Source organism: Dromaius novaehollandiae, chromosome 2 (assembly GCF_036370855.1).
Source record: "Dromaius novaehollandiae isolate bDroNov1 chromosome 2, bDroNov1.hap1, whole genome shotgun sequence".
In the NCBI taxonomy this organism is placed as follows: Eukaryota; Metazoa; Chordata; class Aves; order Casuariiformes; family Dromaiidae; genus Dromaius; species Dromaius novaehollandiae.
In genome coordinates this window covers 32,191,966-32,203,256 of record NC_088099.1, presented here as the reverse complement: position 1 = coordinate 32,203,256, position 11,291 = coordinate 32,191,966, and the positions used below count along the sequence as shown (strand labels likewise).

Sequence of the window (11,291 nt, the reverse complement as noted above, 5' to 3'; positions counted from 1 at the left end):
CCTCCGGCGACCCTGTACCCCGGGGTCCTGCACGGGCACTGGGGAAGGTGGGGAAGTTTGGCCCTGTCCAGGCTGCGATATTCCGTGTTTCACGGTTGCTGAATTGCTGAAGTCAAGAGCTAATGGGTCGCGAAGCAGTCGTCACAAAATCACTTCAGAGATTTTTTTCTTTAAAAGGTCCGTTTCTTTAGGACCTTACACCAGTAAGGTGCATTTTGGTCATGTTCACAATGCTTTTCTCAGTCATAAAGGCTAGATTTTTTTTAAATTTTTGTTTTTAATTGCAGGATTTTGTCATTCTAGGATTTTAAAACCAACAAATATAATGAGACTTGATTTAAAGTTGATGTTACAAGAGTTACTAAACTAGTTCCTGACCTAGAATGATATTCCAAATTGGAGCCTGCATTGTACACCCCTACAGGTTTATATTGATGATTTTAACTGTGTTGTAACTAGATATCCTGACCTAGTGACTTGTGTGGTAGGCCTTTCTGGTTACATTGCACTCCTACTATCTCTCTTTGTAGAGGATAATGTTATAAAAGTATATAAATGCTTTTTTATACCAACTTTTTTTGTCTTGGACTCTCTGTTGCTGCCACAATTTCAGCCTCACCTATGTTAGAAATGTTGGGAATGCCAGTGCAATGACTATCCTTCTTATTATTTCCAGCCCTACTCAAAGCCTATCTAAATAATTAATAAAAAAACTGGTTTCTATCACAGTTCTGCTTATTCCAGACCTCTGGTTTCTGTTATTAGTGAAAGAACTGCAGTGAAGAATCTTAAGAGAAAAAGGTCTGTGTTGCTTAACTTTCTTAAGAATCCCAGATTTAAAACTTCAAAGTAAAGGAAGGTTTTAAAAATTCAGACTGGTTTATGATTATTAGTAGACATTATGCTCTACCTCTCTGCTGTCTGCTTTTGACAGGTCCCTCTGCTCAGTTTATGCGATTCTTACAATGGTGCCTATTCCTTATAAAAGCTGAGATTGAACCTAAGTTACTTCACTTTTGTTAAGATTACAGCTATTATTCCTATAATATTGTCAACCATAGAAGTTTAAAAGTCATTAAGTCAGCCCTCAAAGTCATGGAATTAGTACAAAGTTAGTAAAATTTAGTTTGAAGTTCCATGCCATGTTCTTTGACTTGTTCGGCTCTTAACTTCCTCTCCATGTTTTTCATATAGGTATGTGACTATTAATGTTGGCCTGCTCTCTCAAATTTAAAGATTAAATATTTTGCTATATTTGTAGCATATATTGCTGTATTTCTAGCATACCTGTTGTGCTAAAAGCCCGAGGTTCTTGTACAATTTTAAGTGAACATAGGTGTATCATTTCTAAATAATGCTTTGAAAGTGTTCATAGCAAAGTGGTGAAAAAAGAGAAAACCAAGTGCCAAATTCAACAAAATTATGAACACCTTACATTTCCACGGAACATTATTTCCAAAGGGAAATTAAATACAGGCTTCATTTCCTGAAAATTATAAGTCTTTTTTTTTTAAAAAAAAAAAAACTGCATTTCCTTCCTTTTTAGCATTTCATTCCTTGTTTTTTTTTTTTTTTCCTGCAGTTCAGTTGGTGCTTCAAGTCAATGTCAAGACTTTGGCACCCATTTTATGCTCTGATATGATAGCTCCTGTGTTTCATATATTTAAAGTACAATGCCACTGTGTTTCTTTTAGTTTTTGTTCCTACATGTCATGTCAGGTGCAACTGGCAGCTTGGTCTCAGTTCAGATCAAGGACTGCGGTTCCAGCGTCTGGAAATAGCAACAACAAATAGTTTACTTTGCCTGTATTTGTGCCATTGCAGCAGTTGAACATATATTTTTTCAAGAGTCTACTACAACGTCAATAATCAGTTTGTTTTTATTTACGTCTTACTGTCTTCTCTGCTGGCATTTCAGCATCTGGATGGAGGAGCAAACATTTTCAAGGAATGTGGCTCTGGGTTTAACAACCTAATGAAAAATGGAGATCCAAGATGTGCAGCTAGTAGAAGGGGATCAGGCAGGGACTGGGAGTAGAGCAAGCAGATGATGTGCAGGTAGGAAAACTGTCCCAAGGAATTAATTCAGGTGGAATAGAAAATGGGCCTGGGACAGACTGTGCAGTCCTGAATGGCTGCCCATGCGAGCCTGTGTGGTGCCCTCGAATTACATTATCACAAACTGTTTTCCACAGATAACCTGAATTTTGACATTTCCTAAATGCCGAATGCAGAGATTTGTTGCTTTATGCATGCAATATTAAAGAAACTGATGGGAAACAACAAGGTTTCCCTCATGACCTTATTGTTGGTCTCTTGTAAACTATTCCACCCGGACTTCGGGGGTTGTGTGAGTTGTTTTAGGGTTGTTTTTTTTTAATCTTTCTTTGCGTGTTGTAAGTGTGTGGTTTCGGGGAGAAAGTCATATTCCGGCCGCCTTTCAGTTCCATTATCGATACGCTCGCCCCTTGCCCGCCGCTCGTCACGGCTCGGCTAAGCTTAGCTCTCCCCTCCCCTCCCCTCCCCTCCCCTCCCCTCCCCTCCCCTCCCCTCCGCGCCGCCGCCGCCCGCGCCCGTCGCGCGCAGGCGCTCTCCTGGCCGCGCAGTCCAGCGCCGATTGCCCGATTGGCTCGGGCGGCTTCTCGCCGGTTTTGACATCGGGGACGACTGCTAAGGCACCGCGTCGCAGCCTCCCCGCCTTCCCCGTGTGGTTTAGTCCGGCGCGATAGGAACAGCAGAGGGAAGCACAGCGAACCATAGCGGCCGGGGGGAGGGGGAAGAAGAGGTATCGGCGCGGCCTCTGCGGGTTAGGACGGGCGGAGGGAGGGAAGGCACTCAAAGGAGGAGAGGGCTCTTCTGCGTCGTTAAGGAAAAAAGGAGGGGGAGGGGTGATCCTCCTCCCCGGCGCTAATCGCCCCTCCGACTAGGGGCGCTGGCTGTGGCTGCGGTTCTGGGCGTAGACGTCACCGGCGAGGCGGCGCGGGGGGAGGGCAGGGTCACGTGAGGGGCTGTGGCGGGGAGGGGCGTTGCGCAAGGGGCGCCGAGCCGCCATGGCGGTTGTGCGCGTCGCGGAGTGGCGGCCTGTGCTGAGGGGGTGCTGTCGACTGGCTCGCTGAGCCGCGGTGTGATAGTTAAAAATAGTTACGGCTTCTCGGGATACCCAGTGATATAAAACGAGCTCTCGTTCCCTGGGAGAGATGAGCTCCCATTTATTTTTTGCTTTCAGCGTATACAGTGAATAAAAAAGTGATTTACCTTTTATGAGGGGTCAGATTAGTCATTCTAATTATCTTAAAGTCCATTAACTTGCATTTTGTTAAAAGCCATATGTGGTTGCTAGATAAGTATTAATTTAAAGACATCTTCAATTAACTCCAATATATTTATAAAATGCAGGTTCTCTGGATTAAGATTATTACATTGACTAATTTGGATCATAAGTAGGCTCCTGTAAAGAAGCTGTGTGCATTAGTAAGTGCTATTTCCAGCTTTTTGCTTTTAAGTAATGCTGCTATGTACTGTGGTTGCCACAGAAAGGAGTAGATCTTTGTTTTTTAATGAAAGTGTGTTAATCTTGTGACAGCATATGGTTCTAATACAGCTGTTCCTATTTTACCAAGTATTTAATGATGGTATGGTCCCTTTTCTATGAGGCAGAAAACATCTGACTGGGTAATGCCGGGTCTTTCGACTATTAAGCCTGTTGCTGTTTTAGTAGTGTTTTGGCTATACTAGTATACTATACTTTTGGCTATACTAGGCAAATACTAGTAATACTTCTTAGGCTGATCAAATCACAGGTGGAGGCAGAGATTTGAAGAGCACTGCAGGAAATAAGCAAACTTACTCTTGTAGGTATGGGTTTAACTGTTTGCTTTTCTAAGTGCAATGACTCCCAGCTGCAAAGAGTGGCAGAAAATAGTAAACATCCCTTGTGACAACTGGCTGAAAAATGCCTGTTAATTTAAAATTTGCATCAGCAGCAAAGTCAGACCTATTGAAGCCTGTACTCTATGTGTTTATAGTGCTGCAGCATCTGTCCTCCTCCAGCATTAGACCAATTTCTGATCTGGCTGTGACTGAGACAAGGTATGAGAGAGCGGGTCTAAGACACTCCTGCTTAACATGGTCCTCTCATCAGGGAAGTCCTGCTAGAAGTACTTTTCCTCATCAGCAGCCTTCCACTGTCACTTGACATAGCGCAATGATAAACCCAGTCTCAGGGATGGAGGTTCAAGGGAGCTAGGAAATCTGCAGGCTGTATGTTTCATGGCTGCTGGCCAGCAATCAAATAGTTTGTAGCCATATCCCAGGATATGGTGCAAGTGCTATGATACATTGTTGGCAGAAGTATTTTCAGTCAGAACAGTGTTTAGAATTTTTATTTTTATAATTATTTCTATTAGAAGAAAAATTTAAACTTCATCACAATGTAGAAACATTAGTCTGCATATGTGTGAAATGATTGTAATCTGAGATGCTTTTTTGTTCATTTTGTCATGGTCTTTTAATGTGCCATTGTGATACATCTTTCTCAAACACGCTTGCGGTACAGTCCCCACCCCGCAGAGCTGACATTTTGAGTACCCCCAGGCAGATAAAAAGGTAGGTGGAGACACAAAGATGAAGAGTCTGGTCCAAGTTGTATAACCGCTTTAGTGGTAGAACTGGGAACAGATTTCCAGCTCTCTTGATTCTTTATGTTAGCCAGTTTCCTAGACCATTCTGCTTGACATAGAGGTAAAGGTAATGACATCCTTAACATGATAATGGTAGGACATACTCTTTCAGGTCTACCTCAGAAGGCTGAAGTTATTTCTGCTCATTGTTGATACTGCCAATCAGCTGGTAGTCAAAACCCTAGAGGGAGTGCAACACAACTGGTGAGTGCCTTGCAGTCCACACTGATGCATTGTCATCCTCATTAGCAGTTTAAGCTAAAAGAGCCCACTAGTGCATTTCGTTGGCTCTGCCATCTCAAAGGCATTCGCAAAGTAAATGTATGTCTGTGCTGTCTGCCATGGCACATATCCTTCCGGACAGCAGAGACAGAAACTACATCCCTTTTTGCAGTGTTGAAAACAGGTTTTCATGTAAAAAAGTTATTAACCTAGTGTACTCAGAATGTTTCTCACATTGGCTACTTTATTGTTTTGTTTGTGTCTTTTTTTTTCCTGTTACAGGAATTTGCATGAAGTGATTAATTTCCACCATGATCTCACAGTGTTCACAGGAACTCTTAAAAATTGCAAATCTCCACAGTCTGAAATTAAATCAGTATTTAAGAAAGCACAGAAGAGCTTTCAGCACCAAGTCACTGCCTATATGTCGTAGGAGAGTAGTTGTTACAGGTATTGGCTTAGTGTCTCCTCTTGGTGTGGGGACTCAGTTTGTGTGGAACCGCCTTCTCCAAGGAGACAGTGGGATTGCATCGCTAGACGGGGAAGAATATGCAGGCGTTCCATGTAAAGTGGCTGCTTGTGTGCCAAGGGGAAATGAGGAGGGTCAGTTCAGTGAAGAAAGCTTTGTATCAAAATCAGAGATCAAATCCATGAGTTCTGCTACTGTCATGGCAATTGGTGCAGCAGAGCTAGCAATAAAAGACGCCAGTTGGTCTCCGCAGTCTGAACAGGACCGCTTAACAGCTGGTGTGGCAATTGGAATGGGAATGGTTCCGCTGGAAGAGATTTCTGATACAGCTTTTTTATTTAAAACAAAGGGTTATAACAAGGTCAGCCCATTCTTTGTGCCAAAGATTTTAGTTAATATGGCGGCAGGTCAGATCAGCATTAAATACCAGCTGAAGGGGCCAAATCATGCTGTGTCTACTGCTTGTACCACAGGAGCACATGCTGTTGGAGACTCCTTTAGATTTATTGCCTCTGGTGATGCTGATGTGATGTTGGCTGGAGGGACTGAGGCTTGTATTAGTCCCTTGTCTCTGGCTGGATTTGCAAGAGCTCGGGCTCTCAGCACTGGTTTTAACTCAAGCCCTAAAATGGCATGTCGACCATTTGATTCACAGAGAGGAGGGTTTGTAATGGGAGAGGGTGCAGCAGTGCTGGTGTTGGAAGAGTGTGAACACGCTACACAAAGAGGTGCTAGGATCTATGCAGAAGTTTTAGGTTATGGACTGTCTGGTGATGCTTGCCACATTACAGCACCTAGTCCAGAGGGAGATGGTGCATTCAGGTAAGAACCTGTATGCTAGTTTTAATGGTTACTTCATATGTTAATTATGATGGCTACATTTGCTTCTGTTATTTTATGCTCTGCCTAGAGAAATATTGTTCAATCTTGCATTAATATTACTTGTGTATCATTTAAAAAATTGTACATAGATTTGCAAAAGTCTGAAAACTTAATCTGAACAATGAGTAAAGTTTGGTCCTGGTAAAGTTTTGTCCCGTTTTTCTTCTTCTAGTAACAGGATGAAGGCCAGTTCTTGCTAGAATCAATGTTTTTGAACAGAGTTATGAAAACTTTCTGTATGTGAAAATATTTTACTTTTGGTGCCTACAGCTGTTTACACAAGAAAACCAGTTGTTTAAGATTCTCTTACTATGAAAAAACCTTTTCAACTTCTCTTTCACCATTTAAGCAGGTCATACTATTGTGTTCTGAAAGGGGAATGCCATTCCTAAAGAACTCCCAAATGATAAAAGATGTAGAGTACTTTGGGAATCTAGTTTATTAGAATGATTACTGTAAATGTCAGTAGCAATAGTTGTCACTATTCTCTTTTCTGAAAGACTTTGGATCTTCATAGGGAAAATATTTGGACTACATGCCTAGGCTACATTCATGTTTAAATACTTTGCTCGGGGTTTTGATGCAGTTAATAGAGCATTGGTGGAGAGATGCAGCAGAAATACATTTTAATACACTTTGGCAAAACAGTAAAACTTCATCTTTGTTAATCTCATCAGAAGTAGTTCACAACCAGATGACAACCTTTATTATTCAACTAATTAAATTTTCATTTAAATTACATGTGTAAATATAATTACTGTTTGTGAGCTGTCTATAGGTCATTGCTGACAAACACAGGAAGCTTTACTGATTTGCATTGCTCCGAATGTATGTGTGTGTTTAATAACAAAATTCAATATATCATTGTGCAAATAGATCAAACTTCTGCATGATATTGTAAAGCTGTGTTCTGCATCCTTATTGGATTAACAGATTTTAAAGAAGTGTAATATACCAGGTTTCTCTCTATGCTACTTGAGTCGTAGTTAATTTTTCTGCAGACTTAAGTGTAAGCTGGATAATCAGGAGTTTCTTATCTCAGATTTTCAGACTTGTTTTGACTTGGGGGTTTTGTTTACCCCCGAGATGATATGGCAATACCTTGTAACACGCTTTTATGATTTCAGTAGTGTATAAATTAAATTCACAATGGGAAGTAGTTGAAAGTTAACCTTGGTATCTCCAAAATGTTGAGCCTTTCCACCTTGAGAAGAGATAATACATTTTAATACATTTTTTATACAAATATTTTGTTACTGCAGCAGTGTACTATTCTTTAATAATTTTATTTGCCATGTCAAAAAATTTCGGGGAAATTTATTTTTGTCATCGTCTAATAACTATTTCAGTTGGAAACTAATACATATGTTGGAATGAACCTGCATCAAAAGAGAGCACAAAACCAGACTCAGAAGGGTGTATACAAAGTGTGTTCCATACAATTAAGATATGTTACCTGCTTCAGTTATTACATTCCTTGCAGCTGACGTATTTAACCTAAATTAATGTATCTGTTTCTCTCACAGGTGATCAGTAATTTTATTTGCCAGAATATTTGCTGTTTAGTGACAGAGAGGGTCACTGGACTCTGATCCAAGCTAAGCTGGGTGCTGCTGGATACTTCTGAGGGTAGAAAACTGTACTGGACACATTAAAATTTGTCTAGCAGTCTGAGTTATCTATTTTTGGAGCTTTATTTTTATTGACATACTACTTTTTCATAAATCTCAAAAGAGTTAGGGGTCCTTTGTTCAGAGATACTTAGTTAAGCAGCATGTTCAAGGAGAGACATGTGATTCATCCTCCTTTCCCTATGGGAAATCTATGAGTAAACCACAGTATGGAGTCAACCTTTCTGTGGTTTTCATAGAAGAGCTTGTGTTATAAAGGCAGTCATAGTCCACAGAGTGTCAGGAGCCAGGATGGAACATACAGTGTCAGAGCAGAATGGTGAGACTTTCAATAAATTTCATTTTATCTATAGGAATTTGGGCTATCTCCTTGCTATTCCAGGGAAGGGAAAGAGATATCTTCTAACCCCTAGAAAGAATGCAAAAGAAACTCTGCAGGAGGATTGCAGTATTTTTCCTTCGTCTCCCATTTCTTGGGGGCTGGGGGTGAAACAATTTGTATCGCTAATTTCTTAATATAACTAGGCATGTTGTGAGCAAAGTCAAATAATGTAAATATGAAGGAAAATGTAAGTGCAAATGTGAAGGAAAGAAAATGTAATAACTGGGGAATCTTCCTTTCATTTACGATAAGGGGATTTCTGGGGCTATTCTGCTCCATGTTACATTAATGTGTCAGCTGTGTTAGAGAAAATCAGTGGAGGGTACCTAAACTTGTGTAATATTTCAGGTAGTTATTTGTCTCCAGTATGCCATTCAGATATTCATTATGTGATAAACATTTTCACACACTCTGTACTTTTGCATTTGTTTTATTACACATATGTTAGTCACAAGAATATAACGGGAAATTAAGCATCTGTCATCTTTTTTTTTCTTTTTTTTTTTTTTTCAGATGTATGTCTGCAGCAATAAAAGATTCTGGAATCAAACCTGAAGATATAACATATGTCAATGCACATGCAACTTCTACACCTCTAGGAGATGCTGCTGAAAATCAGGCAATCAAGAGACTTTTTAAAGATCATGCACGTAATATTGCAGTTTCCTCCACGAAAGGAGCAACAGGACATCTCTTGGGGGCTGCAGGCGCTATTGAAGCAGCTTTTACGGCACTGTCCTGTTACCATGGAATTTTGCCACCTACTCTAAACTTACAGGAAACAGAGGCAGAATTTGATCTCAATTATGTTCCACTAACAGCTCAGGAGTGGAAAACTGAAAAACGGCGTATTGCACTCACAAATTCATTTGGCTTTGGTGGTACTAATGCAACTTTGTGCTTTGCAAGTGTTTGACTTATACTGTACATGAGAAAAGTGAATTTTTATTTGAATTTTTATAGTACTCTGAAGAATGACACTGATAATGATTGTGTACTGTCACATTTTGTGTATACCGTGTGATCTTTTTCGTTTTTCGCAGCTTTGAGACTTGCTCTGTTCATACGTAAGAACTTTACTCACCCGAACATTTACGTCAGTAATTCTTTTAAAAAGAGGGAATTTCCTTTATTAATTTTAATAAAAATAAATAAAAGGCCTATTCTTTGTGTGGTAAAGCAGTCTTTATTTTTGACTAGAAGAGGAGAATTGCAGCAATTAATCTGAATAGCATTATTTTGTGAGAAGTGGATCAAAATGATGATAAATACTGTATTTCAATTGCTGCTTTTCTGACTACTGTATCTCTTGGCTCCATCATTTTTGGGGCCAAACAACTTTAAGTGAACTGTGAGTTGCTTATACAATGCACATATAAATTTTCAAATGTGAATTTTCTTTAATGCTTTTTCGTCCTTCCGTTTTTCTAAATTTGTTTCCTGCAATGTTCTTTTCAGCAGTCAGGATGGAGTACCATCTGGCGATACATATGGGTATCGATTCCATTTAATGAAAGGAAGAAGTGAATGTTCATGCTTTTGGTAGGCTCTCATCTCATCTCATAGCCTGTAGACTGCCATAGTGGGTCAGGTATGTGCTGTTTTTCAGCATTCTGTTTACAACACTGCTCAGCATTTGTTGTCTCTACCAAGCATTGGTGTGGGAGGTACTGACCCTTAAAAAGAGAGACTGTTGCTTATCAGCAGTATTCTCTTTTCTGTTTGTTTTTTTTTTTTGTCAGGAGTTCTGATGTTGGTGTGACCAGGGAGTCCCTTTTGGGCAAAAAATGTCCTATCAGTGCAGATAACAGTGGAAATTGGTGGGTTTTTCTCCGATTTTGGCTGGCAAAAGGCCTTGTACAGTGCCTTCTGTATGCCTTCTGTAGTGCAAGCTGTTGGTTGTCAGTCTCTCATCTAAAGCATTAAAGTCTAAATGTAGCCTCCATTTTTGTTTTAATTTACCATTTCAATTCTAGTTGGTCATGTCAGAAATGTCTGATCTGTTTTTTTGAATCTGACATTTTAGTTTTGAGTAAATAAGGTTGTGGATGTAAGAAAGAATAGTGCCTGTAGTCCTTGAAAAAGAAGGTGAGAGTTTCCGGTCTTGCTTCCTGGTCAGTTTCCTACTGGTTGGGGAAGTCAACTCAGTACTTATGCCAGTCTCAGTGTTGTGACAATGGAGGAAAAAATGGCACAAAGATACCAAAGTAACTGAGACCCAGGTTACGTAGTTGAGTTTGCTATTTGAGCTGGATAGAAAAACTCTTGCTGTTGTTCCTTAGTCAGCTCGTTGGTTGGTAACTAAAAATATAGATGCTAATGAAAGGTATTTTGATCTTCTCTTTTTTAATTATGCAGTGTCCAAGTTATCAGCCACTAATATCTAAAATGATTAGCCTTGGTAATAGGTAAGGCAGAGCCTACTGGGTCCCAACATGATTAATTGTTCATTTTAAAAAGTATAAATATAAAATAAAAAGAGTACTGCCGAAAGTTTGAGGCATATGCTTGCAGTCATTAACAGGGCTTTAAAACACAAGCTATACTTTACTGAAAGTTTTGTATATATATTGCAGTTTACCCAACATGAGCAACCCATTGATGATTCTGTGTTTTTACTTATTTAGAATAGATTTTTCATGTGCACATGGCACAGAAATTACTCAGAACCATTTATGCAAGAATGAGGCCAACAAGTTAGGACTGTGCAGTCTTTGTGACTTTATAACTTCTTGGTGATAATACAAAGTTCATGACTGAACTTCCCTTTTGTTGCATGCTCTGTGTATAATTTTTCCTTTTTCTCCCATCATAAATTGTTTCAAATGTTGTAGACTCGCACACACTCTTCTACGCAGATAACATTCAAGAGATGGTAATATAGGAGCTCATAAGATTTCTGTCAGTGGCTGATTTTCTTTTCAGCTTTATTCATTTCCATATGTTGTGTTACTTCATTAGCCAAGGAAGGAGTGATAATGCCAAAATATGCATACAGCATAGCCTATACATCTTCCATGTGGCAC

The 11,291-nt window shown here is 39.8% G+C and overlaps 1 protein-coding gene across 6 annotated transcripts; it reads left to right on the top strand.

The window, feature by feature from the left end:
- The first annotated feature begins 2,543 nt into the window (after positions 1 to 2,543).
- OXSM (3-oxoacyl-ACP synthase, mitochondrial) lies at positions 2,544 to 9,428 on the top strand. 6 transcript variants are annotated; one of them, XM_064506164.1, is made up of 4 exons: positions 2,544 to 2,785; positions 4,792 to 4,883; positions 5,184 to 6,192; positions 8,779 to 9,428. In XM_064506164.1, the coding sequence occupies exons 3-4, from the start codon at positions 5,213 to 5,215 to the stop codon at positions 9,179 to 9,181; spliced, it is 1,383 nt and encodes a 460-aa protein (XP_064362234.1). In that variant the 5' UTR covers positions 2,544 to 2,785; positions 4,792 to 4,883; positions 5,184 to 5,212; the 3' UTR covers positions 9,182 to 9,428. The 6 variants fall into 6 exon arrangements, with proteins under 6 accessions (XP_064362234.1, XP_025956942.2, XP_064362232.1 ...); XM_064506166.1 differs by lacking the exon at positions 2,544 to 2,785 and adding an exon at positions 3,011 to 3,855; XM_064506165.1 differs by lacking the exon at positions 2,544 to 2,785 and adding an exon at positions 3,011 to 4,089.
- Positions 9,429 to 11,291: the final 1,863 nt, after the last annotated feature.

Excerpts from the sequence above, each read along its gene's own strand:
- OXSM (XM_064506164.1), top strand. The coding sequence starts at position 5,213 with ATGATCTCACAGTGTTCACAGGAACTCTTAAAAATTGCAAATCTCCAC. Across the intron at positions 6,193-8,778 it reads GAGGGAGATGGTGCATTCAG|ATGTATGTCTGCAGCAATAA; the intron begins GTAAGAACCTGT and ends TTTTTTTTTCAG.